The sequence below is a fragment of the Hemicordylus capensis genome, chromosome 3 (genome assembly GCF_027244095.1).
Source record: "Hemicordylus capensis ecotype Gifberg chromosome 3, rHemCap1.1.pri, whole genome shotgun sequence".
Lineage (NCBI taxonomy): Eukaryota > Metazoa > Chordata > Lepidosauria > Squamata > Cordylidae > Hemicordylus > Hemicordylus capensis.
The window spans coordinates 279,072,057-279,096,669 of NC_069659.1; the positions used below are offsets into that span (position 1 = coordinate 279,072,057).

The 24,613-nt window shown below is 43.5% G+C and overlaps 1 protein-coding gene across 8 annotated transcripts in view; it reads left to right on the top strand.

The window, feature by feature from the left end:
• Positions 1 to 24,613, top strand: part of SORCS1 (sortilin related VPS10 domain containing receptor 1) — a 664,028-nt gene that overhangs the window by 582,766 nt on the left and 56,649 nt on the right. For all 8 annotated transcript variants that reach the window (XR_008318829.1, XR_008318830.1, XM_053305813.1 and 5 more), the window contains exons 19-22: positions 2,676 to 2,862; positions 13,546 to 13,679; positions 17,234 to 17,357; positions 24,090 to 24,202. Coding sequence is in view for 6 of the 8 variants with exons in the window: in XM_053305813.1 (XP_053161788.1) it covers positions 2,676 to 2,862; positions 13,546 to 13,679; positions 17,234 to 17,357; positions 24,090 to 24,202 (558 nt within the window). In the remaining 2 variants the exon portion in view is untranslated. The remainder of the gene's footprint in view (positions 1 to 2,675; positions 2,863 to 13,545; positions 13,680 to 17,233; positions 17,358 to 24,089; positions 24,203 to 24,613) is intronic.

Sequence of the window (24,613 nt, forward strand, 5' to 3'; positions counted from 1 at the left end):
GTCTAATCCTGCTTGGCTTTCTTCCAAGCATGTAAACACCTTGGTTCTAAGGAGTCGTTTTGTATGTTACAAGATAAAAGTGTATGTGTTTTTATGTGCTAATCCAAACCACATAAAACCACATTTAAAAACTCGCACATACTTTTTATTTGTAGAAAGTTACAAAAAAAATTCAAAACACATTACAAAAACACTACATCATTACGACAGCATATGACCAGTAAATACATATACAAATTGAGGGCAGCAATGAATTAAAGTAAAACTAGCTTAACCTGCACAAGCATCTGCGCACTAGTACTTGATTGCTCCCTTCACCCCCTGCCACAGCCCCACTCACCTCAGAGATCTCCGCACCCTCACCTGAGCCGCACTCCTGCTCCTCATCCTCCATCCGGTTGCTTCCATCCCCCTCACCCCTCTTGGTCACAGCTGCAGCGTTGCTGGCACCTGTTGGCCAAGCTTCAGCCTCCTATTCCCAGAGACCTCCCCATCTGAGCCCTGCTCTTCCTCACAGGAGCAGCAGCAGCAGCTGTGGTTGACCGGGCCCTTCCTCACTGCCATCACCAGCACCACCATGGCTGCTCGTCCCCCTCAGGCTGCTGACAGGCCCGGGCCCATCCTTTGCCTGCCTTCCTCCCTCTGACAATGGCCTCAGAAGCCCCAAACAGCAGCAGTGGTTTACTAGATCCTACCTTGCTGCCAATAGGTGCTGCCATGGCCACTCATTCCCCTCAGGCTGCTGACAGGCTCGGGCTCATCAGTTTCCCTTCCTTCTGTCTCACTTCCCCTCCCTTCTTAGTCTCTCTTTCTCTCTCCTCCACTCACTTTCTTCCATTTTACTTCATGTTTTCTCCCACCTTCCCTCCCTCCCTCCCTGAGTTAACAGATCTTGTTCATCTTTTTTCCTCATCTAATTCACACAATGGCAGCCTCCTTCTCCTGAAGGGGCTCTTTCCTCCCTCATGACCCCTCTCTTCGCAGATCCCTGCCTGATATATATACTGTATTCCTCTCCTCTACAATCAAGAACATCTCCCAACCAGTAACGATTGCCTTCCAACTGATCTTAACCATCACAGGCTCCTCCTCCCTGTCTGCATATGGAATCCCCACTTCCCAATCACCATGGTGCCACAGGCTCCTCCTCCCTATCTGCATATGGAATCCTCACTGCCCAGTCAGGTGCTTCTGCTTGTGAACTCTTGCGAGAGCTGCCACGCATGGGATTAGCCATGTGTATGCCTTCTGTATATTTATCTTCTGTAAATATACAGAAGATAACCTCAGGGAAGGTTCCTCTGAGGGTACCGCCAGCAACTCAAAGGTGGCAACTCAAAGGCGTGCCTTTTCTGTGGTTTCCCCAGGACTGTGGAATGCACTTCTTGCAGAGATTAGAGCTGCTCCATCCCTGTTGACTTTTAGAAAACAACTGGAGACAAATCACTTCAGTCAAGCATTTTAGTTAGTTGGTGTTTTTATTTTAATCTGGTTTTATGTTTTTAATCTGATTTTATGTTTTAACTGTTCAATTGTTGGTTTGTTCTATTCTAGGTTTGTTTTATGCTGTAAACTGCCTAGAGACTTTGGTAGTTGGTGGTATACAAATGTATTAAATAAACAAACAAATACATAGAATCCATCCTGTTGTAGTTACTCATGTAAGAAACATATGGCACCATTTCAGACCTTTTCAAAGGCACCCAATAACCCTATTCAGACATTATGTTGTACAAGTATACAGATGTTTATACACCCATACAGGTATTTGTGTGAATGTCTGCATCTGTGTTCCTTTAAAAAGTGAACCTGGGTATAGGCTCTCTCAGTTGATTGGAACAGCTGGGAAGGCTGCAGCTTTACCTGTGTTCAACACAACATGTGGATCATTGTACCTGTACACTCGTATGAGTGTTGAACATAATGTTCAACATTATCAAGGCAGAGCTTCATCTGAAACAGCAATGGTGCTTACCCAAGCCTAGAGGCTGCAAGGCTGCATTAGGCTTCCTGCTTGTGCCTAGAGTCAGTGTCTTCTCCTGATTAGAATGTTGATAGGGAATGGGACAAATCTTAATGGTAGAGTGGAGCATCTCCTTTGCATGCAGAAGATCCTGGGTTCAATCCCTGCATCTCTGGGTAGGGCTTGGAGAGACTCCTGAAACCTTGAAGAGCTGCTGCCAGTCAGCGTAGACAGTACTGAGCTAGATGGACCGTTGGTCTGTCTTGGTATAAGACAGCTTCCTATGTTCCTGTGATATTAAGATGGAGAGGCTTGAGTTCAAATCTTCAAACAGACACAAAACCTACTGAGTGATCTTGGTTCAGTCAACATCTTCCACCTCACAGCTGTAGATAAAAGAGGGGTAGCTTCTTGGAAGAAAGGCAAAGTAAAAATTAGCAGACATTCTGGGTTCCATTGTATAAAGTAAACTGATTTGCAGAATGTATTCCAGATTTGACAATCCACTGGATAATCCTGGCTAACCAGAATTGTTGGGTCCTGGAGTCTATCAATTGTGCTTGAGTCAAACTCTGCAATTCTACCTACTCATATACATTATGAATTAATATTTGTGAATACTTTCCAGAATGGCAAATGTTCAGACCATTCTGGATGCTCATTTTATGCTCATTTTATTGACTTCTGATTCCTTCCCACTTCTTCCATTTAGGGTGATATCCAAAGATCAATAATCCGTGTGGAGTTTGGAGATGGCAGTGCTGTGTCATATGCCAATCTCAGCTCAACAGAAGATGGGATCAAGCACATCTACCAAACTGTGGGAATTTTCCGAGTGACTGCACAGGTGGAAAACAGCCTGGGGGCCGACAGTGCTGTCCTGTACTTGCATGTAAATTGTATGTTATTGCTGTTGGTATATGGAATATTCTAAAGATACATTTCTCTTTCTTAGGCATGAGGCTTTGGTTTGAGGAAATTGCGGGAATGGCTTAACTTTTACCTTACAGTTATTATTTTCAAATATGAGACAGAAACGTGTGCCAACAATATTTAGTGGAAGTGGCTTTGCATCAAGTTTCATCCTTTTAAATGACTCCTGGAAAAAACCAGAACAAATTATATATTTCATATTTTTATACCACCTTTTAAAAAAATTTCTCTAAGTAGCAAATAGCCTTCAAGAACTAAAATCTTTAAAACCATTCTATTAAACCATCATAATGAAAACAAATTAAAAAAAAAAGTATCACAAAATCAAAGTAGATTAAAATGCAGCAACCAGTCAGATCAAATGTCTGCTGAAAAATATGGCTTAATTAACCATTTTTTAAAAAGGAAGGATGGAGTCTGGTGGATTTCCCTTGGGAGGGCTTTCCAGTAATGGGGAGGGACTGTATCTGTACCTACAGTAACTGATTTAGTCACCATTCATCTGTACAGTTAGCATGAGAATTGAAAAGGAGAATTAAACCTTCGTTGTGTTCTTGAGAGGACAGAGCATGATGAGACAAGAGGAGAAAGTGTTGGTGAGGTAGAAGCTAATAGAGTCTGTTACAATTTGTGTGGAGGGGGCAAGTACATCAGACTTTGATAGTTTATAAACATATTATGTAGGAAGAGAGCCGATTCACACATGGCTGTGCTATGTATATTCTACATGTGCAAGAACACTGGAGGGACCTTCAAGTTTGTGAGCCTCCTTCCACCTCAACCCAATCCCCATCCCCCCACCTAGAATGTTCATTGTGAAGTGAGTCCACAGTGAACCTGTTCATTGTTGTAACAAGCCCCTGTCCAAACTATCTGCCTGCCCCTTTTTGTGGTGGATGGAGTGGATTTAGCAAATATGAAACAAGCCTAAACCACATTGTATATAATCTTTTGGGGTGGGCATCTTAACTTAAATACATTGAAAGCTTTGCACTACAGATGTACACAGAACCAGGTGGGTGAGGCTCGAAGGCAGGTGTGCCACTTTAAGGGTGGCGGAGGCTGCACTTACCCGTCCCACCACTCTTAAGGGCGAGTGCACACACAGTGGGGGTAGGCAGATTGTGTGCATGCAGGTGCGCCAGATACTTCTGCTCAGTTCCAGTAAATGGGGGCAAACGGGGTGGCAGGGAGGGGAAGAGCATGTACCCGCCCCGCACCCCCTGCCTTCGAACCAGCGGAACCACCTGCCGGTTAAACCGGTTCAGAACTGTTTCTGTGCACATCCCTACTTTGCGCAAATACATTTTTTAACAAGTTCTAGTAAGAACTAATCTGCCTACTTCCTTTCACGATCCCTACAGCTAGACTAAATCTGGTCTAAATTGGTGAGGCAGTTCATCTTAGCCCACTTGCACTTCAAATGTTCATGCGTCCACCATCTTGAATTTGTGTTGATGACCTAATCACAAACTATTCATTTGAGGTGTTCCTATGGGTTCCTACAACTGTATCAAATTTGGTTCAAATCAGTTAGACAGTCCACAAATTAGCCCACTTACCTCAAATGTTTACATGTCTGCCATCTTGAATTGGGGTAGATTACATGATTATAAACTAGAGGTGTCCCTTTGTGTCCCTACAACTATACCCAGTTTGGTTCATATTGGTCCTGGCATTGTGAAGTTGATAGGGAAGGACACATGCATACATTGACAGGCACGTACACACAGAATGCCAGGTTATTTATTTATTTCATTTGTATACTGCCTGATTCTAAAGGCTCTAGGTGGTTCTTTATTGGATATCTAAGCAAGAGAAGTCTGCCCCACTGAAATTTAAACCCTCACAACGAAGCTCAGACTTGGTTGAAGTTGAAAGTAGAAATCTGACAAATTCATTTCAGGAGATCGGAGAATGATTTTCTGCTGGTTGTGAATTCTTAATAGCAACTTCTAAATAGCAATAACCCCCTGCTAACTGGGTAAAGAGGCACCTTTTACCGTGGTGATTCTCTTTATTTAGCAAGGGGAGAGTAACTGGCCCTAGCCCCTCCCGGCACAGTACCTGCAGTGACTGTTGCTGGTGTCTATCTTGTGTTTCTTTTTAGAATGTGGGCCCTTTGGAGACAGGGAGCCAACTTATTTATTTATTATTTCTCTGTGTAAATCTCCCTGAGGCATTTTTGGAAGGGCGGTATAGAAATCGAATTTGGCATGGTTGTGGGGCTTGCGTGCTCTGAGGAAGGTGAGAGCTATGCCAGAGGTCCAACCATACTGGACAGGTCTCACCAGAGGAGCCGGACAAAGAGTGCTGCTCCCATCAACAATATGGTGAGACGTAACTTTAATAAATCTATACCGGATCGGTCGTCGCCCGGGTCAACAAGGACCGCACCAGGTGCTGGAGTCCCTGGACATCTGGTGGCAAGTGGGCAACAGGACTCAGGATCTTCAGTTGAGCAACCAGGGCTGAAGACAGCAAAGTTACTGGAAGAAATGTCGCTTAACCAAAAAAAAATACGAAAAATGCCAACAAGGAAATAATGATCTGCTATTACAAGTCTAGTCCAACTACAAGAGGTTATTTAAAAAGAATGTACCAAATTTGGAAAGAGAAGCATCCAGATACAGAAATAACAGAACAAAGGCTAGCAGACCAGAGAAGATTCATAATAAGAAATAAAGTATTTACAGGAGTTGAGCTGGAAGAACTGCAAAGAGCAACACAGGCTCAAGATATGGAGGAAGAATTACCAACAAATGGAACAGTTGCTCAGGCGCAGGTGGAGGAGGGGTTGGAAATAGAGGATGCCACTGTTGCTGAGTACTGGGAACAGCCTATATTCTGCGACGAGATCTATAACAATTGACAATAAAATTCTGGCATCCCAGGTCCTTGGGAAGGACTCGATGTCTGGATAAAACAAACCAGTCAATAACACCTGTCTGACTGTGTAAACAAGAAATAATAATAATAAATGTCCAATTAGTGAATCAATCCCAAAGAAACTGGCTTCCTCCAAGACTCCCAGCAAATTAATGTCATCATTAGCAATGAGTTGCCCATGACGCAAATAGTTCAGAATTGGTTTGAAGTACTCAGGGCTGCGGTCAATTAGGAAGGCTCCTCTGTGGTCTTGCTTGTTCCCCCAGACATCTTTTTTCTTTAAACATAAAGATTTATGATCTCATAAGCCTACTGGAAAGCAGGCTAAAAATGTAAAATACTGTACTATACACTTACTGTATATACACAGGCAGAACAAAATATTCAGGGTTATGTCAATCAATGGGAAGTTCATTTCTTTTATTTTTTTCATTTTTTCATAGCATCCATATACTGCTTTTCAACATCCTGTTGTTACCAAAGCATTGCACAGACTTATGAATCAGAACTTCTTTGGTTAGAATCTTGCATCTGCCATGAGTTTACCAAGGTGTCCTTAGACAAGCCACTTCCCCTCAGCCTCCACATCCCAGCTGCAATAAGGGGGTAATAAACTATAATACCTCATAGGCTTGTTGTAAGGATTACAACAAGATAATGCACGTGAAACACTTTGTGAACTCAAAATGCACCATACAATGTTGAAGTATCTATATATATAATTTTCTAAGGCATACCCGTGGCTAATCCCAAGAGTTCGTGAGCAGAAGCACCTGTCCGGCCAGTGGGAATTCCATGAGATGTAGCCTGTGGCACCGTGGTGATTGGGCAGTGGGGATTCCATATGCAGATAGGGAGGAGGAACCTGTGATGGTTAAACTCGGTTTGAATGCAACTGTTACTGGTCAGAAGAAGTTCTTGATTGTAGAGGAGAGAAATCTATATATATATAATAAAAGGCTAAGTGTGCGCCCGTGTCAAATGTCTGGCGTGCGTCTGTGTCTCCCTTGGCTGTTCTGGGCATGCGCGGAGCATGCCCAGAACAGCCAAGGTTGTTTGCCTGGCCGCGTAAAGGCCAGAAGCGGCCGCTGCGAAGTTGTTTGCCTGGCCGCGTAAAGGCCAGAAGTTGTTTGCCTGGCCGCGTAAAGGCCAGAAGCGGCCGCTGCGAAGCTGGGGAAGAGGTGAAGCCGGGGAAGCCAGGGAAGAGGTGGCGGGGGAAGCTGGCTGAGGCAGCGGCGGAGCCATGGCCGAGGCCTGGCTGCGCCGCCGAAGCCGGGCGGGGGGAAGAGGCGGCGGGGGAAGCCGGCCAAGGTGGTGGCGGAGCCGCCGCCGAGGCCTGGCGGCGCCGCCAAAACCGGGCAGGGGGGAGACTTTGGGGCCCTTGCCCAGCCAGGGAGACCGGCCGCGGCATGGAGGCTGGTGGCAGCGGAAGGGGGAATGGTGGCAGAGGGCCCGGAGCGCACAACTCTACTAGCGCCCGTTATTTAATGGGCCTCAAATCACTAGTATATATATAAAAGGATAGTGGGCAAGGGTCTGCAAAGAGAGGGGTCATGAGGGAGGAAAGAGCCCCTTCAGGAGAAGGAGGCTGGCATTGTATGAATTAGATGAGGAAACAAGATCTGTTAACTCAGGAAGGGAGAGAGAGAAAGAAAGAAAGAAAAGGGAAGGGAAGAAAGATGGGAGTAGTGAGTGGAGAAGAGAGAAAAAGAAGGCAGTGGAAGACAGAAAGAAGGAAGAGCAAGGGACGGGCCTGGACCCGTCAACGGCCTGAGGGGAACGAGCAGCCGTGGTGGCACCTATTGGTAGCAAGGAAGGGCCCAGTCAACCACTGCTGCTGTTTGGGGCTACCAAGGCCATTGGTGGAGGCAGCAGGCAGGCAAGGGATGGGCCTGGGCCTGTCAGAGGTCTGAGGGAAACAAGTGGCCATGGTGGTTACGGCAGCGAAGAAGGGCCCAGTCAACCACTGCTGCTGCTTGTGGTCCTGTGGGGAAGAGCAGGAGCGGGGTTCGGGTGAGGAGGTCTTTGGGGATATAGGGCTGCATCTTGGCCAATAGGCGCCAGCAACGCTGCAGCTGTGACCAAGAGGGGTGAGGGGGATGGAAGCAACCAGATGGAGGAGGAGCAGGAGTGTGGCTCAGGTGAGGGTGAAGAGATCTCTCAGGTGAGTGGGGCTGTGGCAGGGGGTGAGGGGAACAATCAAGTACTAGTGCACAGATGCTCTGCACAAGTTAAGATAGTATTATTTTATTTAAAAACATTAAAATAACAACCAAAGGCATTATAAACGATAATAGTTGCTTTCTTTACCTTTGATCCCTTCCCATCTTTATAGCAGCAGAACAAAAGACAGCTGGGTCACAGCAAGCAAACAGAATGGGTTGTTGGTAACATCCCCAGAGAGATTCTGAGGGTCTTAGATAATAAGATCTTAGGCCACACAATCAGCTGCAACTTGACAGAAAAAGATTCCATAGGGACTCATCTCCATTGTGCTCCACTCTGTTTGCAAGCTAATGAGACCACTTGATGGAATATCTATTTGTTTATGCAGGGCACAAGCTGTAAGGGAAGAGTCATTGTCTGGGTCACTCCCCTCTTGTAATGGGGATTCCCAATGGATAATTTGATCAGAAGCAAACAAAGGGGAGCACAATGGAGATCCAAAGGAGTTGCTGATACTACCTGGAGGATCAAAGACAAAACCCATTTCTTTGGGCAGTTTGCAAAAGATTAAATCATATAATAGACTTGGAAATCTTCAAAGATTAAGTCCAACTCTATCAAAAAAAGAGTAATACCTTTTTTTTTTCTTGCTAGCTGCTTCAGGTAGATAGCAGTACAACACCACCTGCTGTTCTAAAGCTGAATTTTCAAAACTGCATTTTTTGTCTTCTAGCACACAGATTGTAGTAGTTGATCAGAATTACCTGCTTCAGTGATGTTTTCCAATATCAGAACAAATTGAGCTCTCAGAAAAGAAATCTATGTTCTACTCATATTCCTTCAGAGGGCCGTGTTAATATAGCACAATTTGCTTCAATGAGAGCTAAATGGCTGAGTTTGTTTAGCCCTTCTCTGTAATAACAGTAGGAGACATTAATCTTTGTGTCAGAAGGCAAGATATTTCATGATGGATTTCTGTCTAAACTTTTGATTTTGTTGTAAACATTAACAGATGACTTACAGACAAAAGGGCTACCAACTAGACAATACAGCATGAGGTTGTTCTCATGAGCAGCTGGGCTAGGGCAGCCAAGTCCAGGCTTGGTTGCATGTAAGAACTGGTGGGAATCAGGTGGCTCCTAGCAGTGCCTTGACAGCAAATCTGCCTAGGGAGCCCTCCTCTTAAATGAGGTTATGGGAGTGATTGCTCCCTTACCGGTGTTTACTGGCTCATGTGCCAGCACTGGCTGCTTTCAGCCAGCACTGAAGCACTAACAGGAGCCTGCTCATCACTGGGGGGAACCCTACAATGCACCACGCATATGCACAGTGCATTGAGGGATCCGGGGTGGTGGGGAGCAGAACAAGAATTTCCAGCCCTGGATCCCTCCACCTGGCTCCATGCTTTACGGAGCAGGGCTGCTCATGTGGGAGTGCAGAATGTGCTCCCACCACCAAGCCTTTGATTGTCTGCAGGGAAGGTAAGCTCTTTGGAGCCTCCCCCTGCACCCACTCACTCTCAGAGATCGCGAGAATAGCCCCCATTTATCTGTACCACCATGTTTAACACATTTTATATCTGATGAACATTCATAAAACAGCAATAAAGACAAATTCTGATTCAGATTTCCATGTAAGAAATGTACATTTTGGACAGGAAATCTGTTTCCAAATTTTGAATATATGAAATGGTGACTGAATTTTGAATTGGCTATTTAACCCATTGCAGTCTGGGTTAAACAGTATATCATTAGTATAGGAAGTAATACCAATATATTGTTCCTGTCTTGTTTCAGTAACCTCATGACCGCTTAGGAGCATGCTGAATGAACTCCTTTTGTTGTCTCTATTGCCATGCACTTTAAATGCAACCTGTAATGGTTGTAATAAAGAATAGAATGGCTGACATCCAGACTAATGGTGTGTCAGCACGCCATTTTTCATTGCCCAATGGAGGAGCAGCAATTTCCAGTGATCTTCCTCCCCCCCCCGCAGTCACTCGTGCCTCCCAAAATTATGTCCCTGAGGGTCCCACAACCTGCAGGAACATAGTTTCAGGTGGTACAGTGAGCAGCAAAGGAGAGGAAAGATTGTTGAAAATCCCCCCTCCCCTGTTGCATGGCAGAAAATGCTGGTGCAGTGTTAGTCTGGATGTCAGCCATTAAGTATAAAGGATTTGTCATCGATAGTTTGTGGTTATTTACTCCTAATTGTAATATTAACACTGATAAGCAATAAGACTTGTAAAAACAGAAGAAAACCTCATCTGCCCACATAGGCCTAAGCACTTGTACATGCAGATTTTGTAATTGTGGATCCCATTGGGCTGGCCTTGGGGGAAAATCCAAATGGCACAAAATCTCATTAAACTATGACCTACATTTTCCATATTATGTATGCACTTTTTAATATTGAGAAAGGGTTGTGATTTAGACAAGGCACTTGAGAATGCCCATGTCTACAGGCCACAATTTACCCCATGAACTACCCCACAAAATAAAATCTATTCAGAAAATGTTGCTCAAAGATAGAAACTTGCTTTTTTGTTTAATATTGTTGCATTTTCCCTGCTTTATTGTTAAAATAAGTTATTCTAAATGAGAGATAGAGGGCAGTAGGTACAAATAGAAATCTAATTTCCTCTCCACTGCTTTGCAAATTATGTGTGCATGACATAGGAAACAAGAGCTTGGAGAAATGTAACAGTACTAAAATGGTAAGTGTGAAGTCAATAGATGCTTTGGAACAGATTCCTGCTGAAAACAGATAATTTGCTGTTGTCTTAGAGCAATCTTCCTGAAGGCTTTTGTATGAGTGTGATATGACCTTAAGACTTCTTAAATCCTCCTAAGACAAGGCAATACAGCTACCTGCCACTCAATGCATCCTAAGGATCTGGCCTTTCTATGAGCTTTTGGATAAAGTTCTTAGTACCAAAGATTTATTTATACTTCCATCGGGTTATCACTTAAAGGTTGCAACCCTTAAATACCTTCTTTAGAGTAGTTCAGGTGCCGCTGCTCCCAGAATCATGAGTTTTAGAATTAGAGTTACAGTTAATTCACACGGTTCTAAAACAAAGAAATTAAACAGGCTCTTCTGTATTAGTTTTCCAAGGAACCCATCTCTTGAATTCCTGATTCAATAGAATCTCACGCACTTGCGCAGGGCATGCTGGAGCTTCCTGGGGCTGCGCTGCCCCCAATCCTCCCAGCCCCCGCCAGCTCTGTAACAGAGCCGGCAGTTCTGCCACTTTGGCCGCTCAGAGCAGCCTGCCTGCTCGTGTGCGGGGAGAGCAAGCTAACCCTGCTCTCCCCGCAAACCCCATCCAGGTTCTTTTCACCAATCGTGAGAAGAGCCTCATTGTTTCTCAGTACACCTGCATAAAGTGGGTTGATTGATCTGGATTGTGGATTGTGCACTATACTTGTGTGGTGTGTGTGTGTGTGTATTTGGGGGGTGCTAAATTGAGCTAAATCGCATAGCCTAATGAGTTGAAACACAAACAGCATTCTTACTGTCCACCTCTCACCCTTAATATGTTTATGTGAATATCATTTCACATGACAAAATTCTGAAGTGGCATACAAATTATAATGACTTCCATGTAGAAGTCTTTAAGTGCAATAGCTCCCCATTTGTACTTTGTGCCAAATACTTGCATTGGGATGCCACATTCCCATTGTGAGTAAACTGTAAAGTAATTCACACGACCAGTAAGAGGGTAGGACAAGTGTATGATAGGGATGTGCATGGAATCGGGAGGGGGTGGCTCGAAGGGGTGGGGGTAGAACTTTAACATCGGTGAAGGGTGCACTTACCCCTCCTTCCACTTCCCCCCTGCCAGTGCTGGAGTTATGTAAAATCCCTTGAGGAGGCAGCATACCTCCCTGCCGCCCCTTCCCCTCTTTGGCCAGAAGTGTTTGGAAGTATCGGGCGCATGTGCACATGTCAGGTGTGCGCTTGTACACATGAGTTCATGCGCGATCGCAATATATGCGTGCACGCGTGCCCAATACTTCCGGCCACTTCCAGCTGAAGAGGGGAAGAGGTGGCAGGGAGGTACACTGCTGCCCTGAGGGATTTTGCAGAACTCCAGTGCAGGCGGGGGGAAGGGTAAGTTCACCCTCCCCCACCCTTAAAGTCCTACCCCCCACCCCCACCAAAAGTTCAAACCGGTCAGTGTTCGAACCGTAAAAGGGCCTCCAAACAGGTTCATGCACAAGACAAGTGTATGACAGCTTCGGAACCTGTACACATTCCTTATTTCCAATTGTGGTTGAGAAAACAACTAAGTAGGAGGATCATGTGTGAGAGAAGAGTACTACCCAGCACTTATATCCAGCATTTTAATAAGGCAGAAGTAAAAGCTGTCATATCCACTTCCTTTCTCTTAGATGATCATCCTACCTCGTTGTTTGCTAGCACATGATCGAAAATCATGCGTGTCCTACCCGCTTCCTTATCATATGAATTTCCTTTGTGTGTCAGTTTATCACATGCAATCCACATATAAAAGTCGCCAAAACAATCCAAAATGGAATTTTCATCTCTAGGTGGCTCACAACAACATGAACAGTTAAAATATTTTTTTTTTAAAAACTTACAACAATTTTAAACCACAATTAAATTGAAAAGTTTGGGTGAAAAGGTAAGTCTTTAAGGAATTCTTCTTCTTCTTCTTTTTTTTTTTTAAGTTCTCAGAGATGGGGAAGCTCTCATCTCGGCAGGGAGCACATCCCAGATTCTCGGGGCAGCAGCAGAGAAGGCTTGTCCACATGTAGCCACCAGACAAGCTGGTGGCAGCTGCAGGCGGACCTCTCCGGATGATCTCAATGGGCGATGGGGCTCATGGCGAAGAAGATATTCTCTTAAATACCCGGGGCCTAAACTGTTTAGGGCTTTATAGATTTTGACCAGCACCTTGTATTTTGCCGAGAAATGCATCAGTAGCCTGAGTAGCTCTTCTAGAATAGGATTAATATAGTCTATTTGAGATGATCCGAGGCCAACCTACATACAAGGGCAGCCCCACATTGCAGTAGTCAAGTCTGGAGGTTACCAGCATATGTACCAACATTCTGAGGTCATTCATCTCCAGAAACATGCAGCTGGTGAATATGTACCAACATTGAGGCCATTCATCTCCAGAAACATGCAGCTGAAGCTGCTAGAAAGCACCTCTCTCTGGCCACTGTCTCAACCTGGGATACCAGGGAGAGTACTGGATCCAGAAGCACTTCCAGACTGCACACCTGTTCCGTCTGGGGAAGTTTGACCCCATCCAGAACAGGCAGGTTGTCCTGTTGGACTTATTGTCTGACCCCGAACAATAAGTACCTCTGTCTTATGTGGATTCAGTCTCAGTTTATTGTCCCTTATCCATCCCATTACCACCTCCAAGCAGGTAATGGGCTGGATCCATTATGATTCATCCAGCTCATTACTATCTCCAGGCAGGTAATATTGGCATTTAACTGCATATGAAGATATCCACAGCCATTACTGAAACGGGGAAAATCAGTACAATATTAGAATACTGATAAATTAAACTGGACTGATGCACACATTTTCACATTCTTCTTTCCTTCCAGGCCCTTTGGAAAATGTCCATTTGTCACTGCCATTTGTAACGACAAAGAACAAAGAAGTTAATGCCACCGCAGTGCTGTGGCCCAGTCAAGTTGGAACATTAACTTATATTTGGTGGTTTGGAAACAACACTGAGGTTTGTACTTCATGCAGCTAAATTAATTGTTAAATCATGACATAATAACATTTTCATGGGGCTTGTGAATTCTCCAAGGAAAAGATTACAGGACCCTGCAAATCACAGAGAGCAATTCTCAGCACTTTTATGTTGCAAATCAGCTTTTTATAAACTTGCTTAACTGTCTCTGTTTAGGACTAATTTGCATTTTATGTAAATCACTAATCCCCCATTGGACACGGCTGAAGAGATCAAACTGAGAAAACTGCACAGTGACAGATTATCAAAGATCCAAGTTTTGGGGCTCCCCCCTCCCCTTTGCCTTATGTAAAATGCAGATTTTAAACTCATGTTACAGAGGCAGACTTCAGAGATAAAGTTTTGAGTTCAGATGATGCTCTCTCTGCACTGCTCCGGGGTCTTAAACTGTATTTTCTAGACTATATGCTCAGTTGGACTAATAAAAAGGAATGTTTGACAAGAGTCCCAACACCTACTCTTTCATAATGCTAAATCTATACGAAGTTCTCATTTGTGCTGTTAAGCTGCAGGAATGCCTCATTACTACATGCTAGGAGAAGCTAAATGATATGTGTGCATTTTTCTGCCTAAGGACTGTATTTAGCATTAAAACATGTGCAAAAACCCTCCTCCCAAACAGCACCCCATTCTTTCTGCTACCTCATTTCTGTGTTGATAAATCTTAACTAAAGCTTATTGTTAAGCTATTGTTAAATTTTGACACCACCTTTCATTAAAACAATCTCAAAGCGGTTTACAAAACATTTAAAACAATATAAGACTATAAAATAGTTACATAATGAAAATATTGAATTGGATTATAAAAATACAAATCTAATCAAAAGTTTTTTTAAAACTACACAATCGTAAAATACAAAGCAGCAGCAACAAAAACAACATTCCTATAAAAGCCTGGGTGAAAAATCAAGATTTCACTTGTTTTCTAAAAACTGTGATGGAGACTGAGGAGTGGATGTCCACCAGGAGATCATCTCAAAGTCTGGGGGCAATAACTGTGAAGGCCCTGTCCCACATGTATGACAGCGGGGCCACCCTCATGATCAGCATGCAGAGCAGAGCCTCCTCCAATCACCTTGACTGTCACGAACTGTTAAACTGTTCTACATGTGTGTTACTGCATCCTTCACAGCCTCCTTTACATTTTAGTAAAAGTGGGGAGAAATGGCAGTAGCATGACTTAGAAGACTTTCATATATTCAAAGTTCAGTTCAGGGGTTACATAGACACAAACGGGCACTTTACTTACTGTATATCATATGCCTTGAGATAAACAACTCTGTAAAGTGAATGGTAGCAAGCCACCTAATGATGCAGTGGGGAAATGACTCACCTAGCAAACAAGAGGCTGCTGGTTCTCAGAATCTGGGAAACACCTATATCAAGCAGCAGCGATATAGGAAGGTGCTGAAAGGCATCATCTCACACTACATGGGAGGAGACAATGCAAAACCCCTCCTGTATTCTACCAAAGACAATGACAGGGCTCTGTGGGCGCCAGGAGTCACCAACTCAAGGGCACAAATTTTCTTTAAAGTGAATGGTGGAAAGACCACCTATACACATGGAGGTTGTTCACACAACCAAAACCTTTTGGTTTTGTGGGAGCAAACAATTAGGCAGAAGGATAGAGAAGTGAATGTGTGGGGGACAAGAGGTTTATTTATTTATATTTATATACCAGCCTTCATCCTACGACCACAGGTCGTAGATAAAGATAAGATAAAACAATAAAAACAAGATAAAAAACAAGATAAAACAATAAAAATAATAATAAAACATAAAAACCAGATAAAACAATAAAATTCAATTAAAAACATAAAAACAGAACAAAATGCAGCTAAACATTTAAAAAGAACAGGGATTACTCATTGGTCAAAAGCCAAGAAGGGTCATCCTACTCAGCTTTCATACCCATCATTTGACCAAGGTAGGAGGGAAAGCTGTCCTTTTCAGCTCCTGTTTCCCACACAGTCACTTCTCTCTCCTCCTACCTAGTTGCTTGCTCTCACACAACCAAAAATTGCCAGCACGCACAGCTCCCAAACCTAGGTAGGACAATTGTTAACAGAGTGAGTGTATCATTAACCTCATCTTTTTGCACATGTGTTGCTGCGGTGTGTGGCGACACATGAATAGACCCCCGACTGGGGTATCCTGGAACTTTCAGGGGCCATGTGGCCCCTGATCCCCACTGCCCCTGCTGGCTCTGTGACGGAGCCGGCAGTCATGTGGGCGGCTGATCGTCCAGCTACGAGCGGCTGCTCATCTGCGGGGAGAGTGGGCTGAGCCCGCTCTCCCTGAAGTTAGCCCCAAAGCTCTTCTCACTGATTGTGAGAAGAGCTTCACTATCTTCTTTGACTGTTATAAAAGTGTGCAGTTATTCCTAGCCTTAATAACTCTGCTTCCACTTACAGCTGATTTCTTTTTCATTTGTTCATGAAACAACTCTTTCTTGTTATCTCTTTGCTTTGCTTTTCATTTCCAACTTTTCTGCCCTGTATTCTTATTTCCTGTGAGGAGATATTCTTCATGCTTGAACCAAGGATATTACTGTACTGCATATCTGTTCAAGATGTGCTGCTGATCTAAATCAAGGCATCTGCAGTGTTTTATCATCAATTGAACTGATTGTCCTGAAATGCTTTTGTATTTGTAGAGCCATAATGAAAATGAACAGTATCACCTGCCCTTTTATATCGGTTTGCAGTCAAGAATCATTTTGACCTTGTTACCCTCTTATAAAATATAAATGACCACAATGTTCCTCTCTGTATTAATGTGAGGATAAATGGGAAAATAATCCTAATATTAATAACCCCTCATATGTCTTAGGAACTAGAATGCCATAGTTATTTATTACAAGACCGGATAGACTTCTGATCCCCGTCCCAATTACTACCATGAACACTGAAATACAAAATGGTGCCCTGATATTTGTAAAGAGCCTTCTTCTGAAACTTCAGAGATTGCTACAATTAAAGACAAAATGTCAAGGTGTGTGGAGTTGTCCCCATACCGCATTCTTCTTGTTTTAAGAATCAATGTAGGAGTTTTACTGATTTTCAGAGTTACAATTGATCATTATATTTAGAGACAAAGAAGCAGTTTTGCCCTATGTCAGATTGGCTAGTTATCCTGGAAGGTGTTTGCCTTCTCCTGTAGGCCAGCTTCTTGAGTAACCTGCAGCTAATTGTCTCTACAAGGTGCATCCTGCAGTTCATCTGCCTGTTGTTCACAGTGGTCTGGGTTATATGGATGTGAGGATTTTCTGGATGGATTGTCAAGAGGTTTTATTGTTCTCTTTCAAATCTGGAATTCTAGGAAATTTGAAGTGGGAAAAAATATTTTAATGGACAATGCCTCCCATATTCCCTTCTCAAGGAAGGCCAACCATACTTGGCATTTTTAAACCCAGGTTTATTTGCACTAACAGGTTGAGGAGATGGATCCTTGGCCTGGCTCTCTGTGCAGCTGAAAATAAGGCAACCAACAGCATTATGTACCTTCCCAATTCCTTTGTGCCTTTGCAGCCACTGATCACCCTGGAAGGGAGCATCACATTTACATTCTCCGCAGAAGGGATGAACAGTATCACAGTGCAGGTTTCTGCAGGAAATGTCATTCTGCAGGACACCAAGATGATTGCAGTGTATGGTGAGCTTTATTTTGTTCACTGTTATTCCTCTAACTAGCCTGGGTATTTCTCCCTGCTGTTAACTAAGCTCAGAGAAAAAGGGTCATATGGATACAAGTAAGATGAAGGCATGCAAAATAGGATGGGTTGTCTTCTAGTACAAAAGCCATAACAAAGCTCCCATGTATTTTTTGTTTTTCTGTGGACTTCTATTCAAGAAACTGAAATACAGTTATGTTCCCTTCATATGTGCCCAGCATGCATACAGGAGGTCCTCCAAAATGGCAGAGTTACCAGTAAATTCCCAGTAAATTCAGTGAACGGTGAAATCGTAATACTGAAATGCTTAATCTAACCTAAAATATGAGATTAAGTTCCACATCCTAGAGGGTGGTTGGGAGAGTCTGCACCTCTTGTGACCCTTTAAACCTCCCAATTCACCAGCTGAGAAGTGGGGAAAGTGGCTTCTAAACTTTACCTCCCCACCAGGGGCAGAGCCACCATTGTGCAAATGGATTCAAAGAACCCGGGCCACCAATGGAAGGGGGCACCAAAGCCTACAGGGGGGCGTGGCTCAGGCTCCAGAAGAGCCCTGAGAGAACTCTCCCTGCCCAGGCCCTGAGTGAGCGCTCCGCTGTCCTTTTCAGGTGGGGGAAGTTCTCTTGGGGCTCTTCCAGAGCCCGAACCATGCCCCATGTGTGTGACATCACACACACGAGATGTCACTAGAGGGGCCACTGGACAGGGCCAAACCCAGGCAGCCATTTGGCTGGCTCCATTCCTGCTCCCCCCGCAATGGGAGGGGAGGTTTAAAGTTTAAATAGCCATCCTCTCCACTTCTCATCTGTTACACGGGGAGGTTTAAAGATGCATGCAAGAGACGAAATGGGACAGGCTGCACCTCTGTATACCAATTCAGTTAGGGGGGTATACCCATGAATAACTAAAACACACCCTGCGATAACTGAAATGGTATACAGGGAGGTGCTCCACAAATGGGCAAAACCTTGAGGGGAAAACCCTGAATATAAAGGCTCATCTATATTTTGTGTCCTGAAAATCACACTTAGATTCAAGAAAACTCTTGCTTCTGGGATACACAACATTCAAGTCACTTATCATTCTATGACACCCAGGGTACTACAACCCCAAAGTCAGTTCCAAAGCTCCACACCAACCCTGAATTTTATTGCACTTGAGTGTACATCACATCTTGTATATAGAACAGTAGAATAATTGTCTCATAGGAAGCAGCCTTATATATTCTGTGTCTGACCATTGGTCCATCTAGCTCAGTATTGTCTACCAAGACTGGCAGTGGCTTCTCCAAGGCTGCAGGCAGGAGTCTCTCTTAGCCCTATCTTGGAGATGCCAAGGAGTAAACTTGGAACCTTCTTGAAGATGTTCTTCCCAGAGTGTCCCCATCCCCTAAGGGAGAATATCTTACAGTGCTCACACATGTTTCCCATTCAAATGCAACCCAAGGTGGACCCTGCTTAGAAAATGGGACAATTCATGCTTGGTACCACAAGTCCATAACAGGTCAGGCCTAGACTTCATTAAAAAGAGACTGCACTAGTGCCCTGATCAAAAACATATGAAGCCAGATTATCATCTTACATACACCAGAACAGCTTGCACATTGAATCAACCTGGCAATTACTTTAAGACATAATAGTCATGGTTAGGAGATCCATCTGAGATATTAAGACTTGAGGTGGAGCTTAGATGTTTTCATCTCCCCCAGCAATCAGAATGAAATGTATTCGCTACCAAAGTGCAATTAACATTTGCATTCCTCCATTCAACATTCCCAAAGTTGTTTCAGTGAGAAAAATCAGAGCTGAAAATGTAAATTTGCTGCATGTGGTGCTCAAAGCTACTGCAAATTCATTGATGTCTAGCTTGCACAGAGTACCGTCCTCCTGTATTTCAAATGTTGAGCCCAGTATAAGATTTCTCTTAAATCCCCATTCTTGGTTCTCCCACTGTTCAGCACTTTAAAGTAATTGACAGGCTGCCTCACTTATTTTGAGGGATTTTTGAATAGCAATGTGCAAAATGTTTCAACAACAAAATGTTTCAACTTGAAAGGGGCCATTTCAAGTGTCTCAAGCTCGAAATAAAACACTCTTTAAATACAAGGCCTGTTTTGAGCTCGGAACACAACAACCCTGTTCTGAGTCAAAATGTTTTGAGCGCCATTTTGCTGGCCTGTTTTTCTCTTGCTGATTGGTTTTATGGCACTGGCTTCTGATTTGCTTGCAATCTCCTTGCTTCTTGGTTGGCTTGGTGTTGTCATGGCAACTGTGCTCCCATTGGCTGTGAGGGGTAAGCCCAAAGGAAGTTTCTCTAGTTGAGCATATGGCTGTGCTTGCTGCTAAGGGTGCTGCTGTGGCAGCTTTGCAGTGCTAGGAGGTAAGGAGTCATAATTGTGTGTGAGAGAGCAACATGTGCAATGATGTTACTGCAGCACAGGAACTGTGGCTGGCAGTGCATTCTGGATCAGTGATTCTTTTTTGGCCATTTTTGGACTGTGTTTGAAATGTGTGTAGGGACAGATTCCCTTTTACTGTGTGCTTATGTAGTGTTTTTCAAAACATGGTTGCAAAATGCATTGCAAACTGCAATGCAAAACTTGTGTCCACTCTGTGAGTGCAGCTTGTTCTGGCCATAGGGAACAATGGAGAAACCCAAAACAGCCCCTTGTTCCCCATGGGTAGCTCCTAGAGACACCAAAGTAGGTTGCGTGGTAGGGAACATAGGAACATAGGAAACTGCCATATACTGAGTCAGACTATTGGTCTATCTAGCTCAGTATTGTCTTCACAGACTGACAGCGGCTTCTCCAAGGCTGCAGGCAGGAATCTCTCTCAGCCCTATCTTGAAGAAGCCAGGGAGGGAACTTGAAACCTTCTGCTCTTCCCAGAGCGGCTTCATCCCCTGAGGGGAATATCCTGCCGTGCTCACACATCAAGTCTCCCATTCATATGCAACCAGGGCAGACCCTGCTTAGCTATGGGGACAAGTCATGCTTGCTACCACAAGACCAGCTCTCCTCCCATAACCAGCTCTCCTCCCAGGGCATGATGGGTGTTACATACTACCTAACCCACTAAAGAAATGGGCAAGATGGAGATTTTTAACACAATTCTAATCTTTCCCCCAAACCCCCATAGGATCCCCATCATGCCCTACTACTCAACCCACATTGGGGTCCCTAGGAGTTACCCATGGGAAACAATGGAGTGTTTTGAGTTTCCCCATTGTTCCCTATGGCTGAAACACTCAAAGCATTTCGAAGTTTGTTCCATCGAAACAACTGGTTCGACCACTGTTTTGATGAAACGTTTTGGCCATCTGTGTTTTGTTTCAAACCTGAAACAAAACACAATATCCATTTTTGCACATCCCTAGTTTTGGGGTGTTTCATTTGCATTCTTTCAAAAGACAAACTTCCTAATCAGATGCCTGCATATGGGGGAGATATAGAAGGAAACAAAAAATCAGAGTAACCAATGGAAATGAGGGCGTTGCCTGATAGTAAAGAAATCTCAGTAGGATAGTTTATAGACCACTAGCACTTAATAAACTGGTGGTTCATAAATTGTTGGGCTTACTTACATTAAGAGCTTATTCTACCCCTATTAACAGGTTATGGTCAATGCACATACAATTTGTGTACAGTATGTTCACACACATCTGTATGCATGTATGTTCACGTTGTGCTATATTATGTACGTTCACATGTTATGTAAGGCACTTCCTATGTGTATGCTGCTTTTGAGGAGGCCTGTACCCCAAGTTCACTTTTAAAATGAATGCAATGAATAATTCACAAGCCAGCTTGTACATATGTACTAGGCCTGTGCATACCAGAAATATTGGATCAATGCCTATCCGATAGTGATATGGAAAAAAATTTTTAACCAATAATCCTTATTGGAGAAAGTATTTCCAAGCCGGCTGCAGGCCTTTAATTAACTACACCCCTGAAACTGAGGGGGCCAGTATTCCTGCTAAGGCATGCACATGTGCATGCACTCACACATTTTTGATGTCCACTCACTTAATTTTAGATCCTGCTCAGATTGAATCAGAAATGCCCCACCCCGGATGCATGCGCACACACATTGCCTTGATACTGCTGCCAAGAACAAATCTAATTCTGCACACAGATGAAAACAAAATTAGAGAGAACACTGAGGGTGACCCCCTAGAAGCACCCATTGGGCCAATGTGTGCTTTCTGGGGGCTTACCTTGCCTACCACCACCCAATTTTGGAGGCTCAGTGCTGAAAATCCAGGTTTTCAGCCAGCTTAGAGAGAAAGGGCTGGTTTTCCGCTGATATTACTATCTGAAGTAGAAGGATTTCTGATAGGACAGTGGTGATTTTATTATTTAATAATAATAATAATAATAATAATAATAATAATAATAATAATAAATTCGATTTCTATACCGCCCTTCCAAAAATGGCTCAGGGCAGTTTACACAGAGAAATAATATATAAATAAGATGGATCCCTGTCCCCAAAGGGCTCACAATCTAAAAAGAAACATAAGATAGACACCAGCAACAGTCACTGGAGGTACTGTGCTGGGGGTGGATAGGGCCAGTTACTCTCCCCCTGCTAAATAAAGAGAATCACCACATTAAAAGGTACCCCTTTGCCAAGTTAGCCTGGGATGCATTTTAGTCAGAAGTCTGACTATTGGGGCTCCCAGCTGCTGTATTGGAAATCTTTCCAATAATGCCAAATAGTGGGCATAGCAGTCTGATGTTCTTATTCATAAAATATAACAATGTGTAAAATCATGCAAAGATGATTGTAAAGTACTTCCTTTTGCTGGTCCTAAATTTCCTGACCATCACTTTCATGGGATGACCCCTGGTTCTAGTGGTGTGAGAGAAGGAGAAAAATTTCTCTCTGTCCACTGTCTACTCCATGCATAATTTTCTCCCCAGAGTCATCTCTATCATGTCTCCCCATAGTCACCTCTTTTCCAAACTCAAAAACTCCAGATGCTGTAGCCTTGCCTCAAAAGGAAGTTGCTCTCCAGGCTCTGATCATCTTGATTGCCCTCTTCTGCTTCTTTTCTTGATTGCCCTCTTCTGCAGCCCTACAGTTTCTTTCTGGTCAAGATATGGTGACCAGAACTGTACACAGTACACCAAATATGGCTGCACTATTCATTTGTATAATGGCATTATAATATTAGCATTTTTATTTTCATTCCCCACCCTAATATCCCCAGCATGGAATTTGCCTTTTTCACAGCTGCCGCACACTGAAAATATAACAATGCAAAAATCATGCAAAGATAGACATCCAAGGACGGATTCCTACAGCCACAGAGGCTCTGGTATCATTCCCTTTTTTGGCCAGATTGCAAATAACTTGTAGTGAATCGGATTCGCAAGCTATACTCCCAGACTTTAGGCTAAACCCAAGCCTTAATATGTCATTGTGCACATCTTTCCAAAGTGGTTTGGTGAGCAGGGGGAGAGGGGGTGGACTTGAGACAAATATTTCATGTGTCCTATTTCCCAGGAGTAATTTTGAAGGGTGACAAGAAAAAAATGGGGCTTATTACCTTCTCCAGTGAACTTGTGAAAATAATCTCAAGTTATCTCCATACTGGAGTATTCTCCTTTACCCCTTGGTTCCCAAACGGGAAGGTTCGTTCCCTGGGCGGATAGAGTCCAATCAATCAAACCCAGGCGAGAGGTCTTAAGATCAATAGTTTATTGCTCCTAGGAAAAGCAAGGTGCTATCTTAGCTCACACCAAAGATAGAACCCCAGCTCAAGGCACAACCAGTACATTTATAGACTTAGCTTTGCAGATTACAAATAATGACTCAGTATTACACAAGAGGCCAATCTGCTAGTGGTTTAGTCTAAGTTCCCGTTTCCTAAGATTCGGTTACAGAACACGCGTGTAAGCATCTGGCCTTAGCTGGTTCTATCTTGTTGTTCCAACCCTTGTGGTCTGGTTGCTAAATATACAATTTTGCTTGCTGTGGGGAAATCGACCTACTAGGGGAAAGATTAATTCCAGCCTATCAAACTCAAGATGGCGTAGCTCATGTCAAGCAGCATATGTCAAGTGTCAAAGCTTAAGCAGTAAATACATGTTATGCATTCAAACATTAGTTTCATATACACCAATACTAGGGCATTATGTTAGCCATAGGTTTATTATTGCTGAAAATCTGCCTCACCACATTTTGTGGATTTTGTTTGACACTAAAGCAGTATTTAAGTTAACTCATATAATGCCCTTATTTTACCTTTTCATATGCCCTTATTTTACCTTTTCCACATTTTCTTGCTGCAAAAATCATGGTACACCAGTCCATGCAAAAATCATGATATTCTAGGCACATCTCATTTTGATGCTGGCACCATGAAGTTTTATATTATTTTTTCACCCCTAGCTCTGTATGAAAAGTTAGATTCTGATAATTACATATATTATCCTAATGCACAAAACAGGATGTATTTTTTTAAACCCTGCATGCCCGACTAGTATACCAAAATGGTTAGTGTTCTGATGGAACAATCGGTACATCTTCTAGCAATTTATTTGCCAGCACAGCAAGTCATAGAATTTGAATGTTAATAAAACTCAGCTGTCTAATAAACTCATCAATCTAATTGATTAGTAAGTCAAGCAGCTTTTAAAAATTCAGTAGCCACGTCTCAGGAGTTTTAACTCATAATAATCCTGCCATTCTTTTTCCTAGAGCAATTTAAATCTCTACGACTATCCTTCTCTCCAAATCTGGATGAATACAACCCAGACATCCCTGAATGGAGACGGGACATCAGTCGAGTCATCAAGACTGCTCTTGTTGAGGTAAAGGAGGAAATATGTTGTCTGTTCTAACTGATTCTTCTCCCCCTCCCCCAGCATAGTGTTTCCAACAACTTGGGGAGCAGTTTCTTGCAGAAACTCTGGTTTCAGATATGGGAATGACTTGCAGGAGTATACCCGTGACTTTACAAGGTTAATGTGGGAAGCAACACTTGTTTAATTCAAGAAACATACGTGATGTATTCCTGTGGCATAGCAAGGTTGAAGGCAATCCTGGTGAGATTTGAGGCGGCTCCCACTGCCTGGCCATTCGCCCACCACTTGTGATGCCTGGCCACCCATTGCCAGACCATGATGTGGTCTGATGACATCACTGTGCCAATGTGAACACGCTGCCACATCCCAGCAGAAAGAGGCACCAGTGTGGTGACATCATTAGACCATGGTACAGTC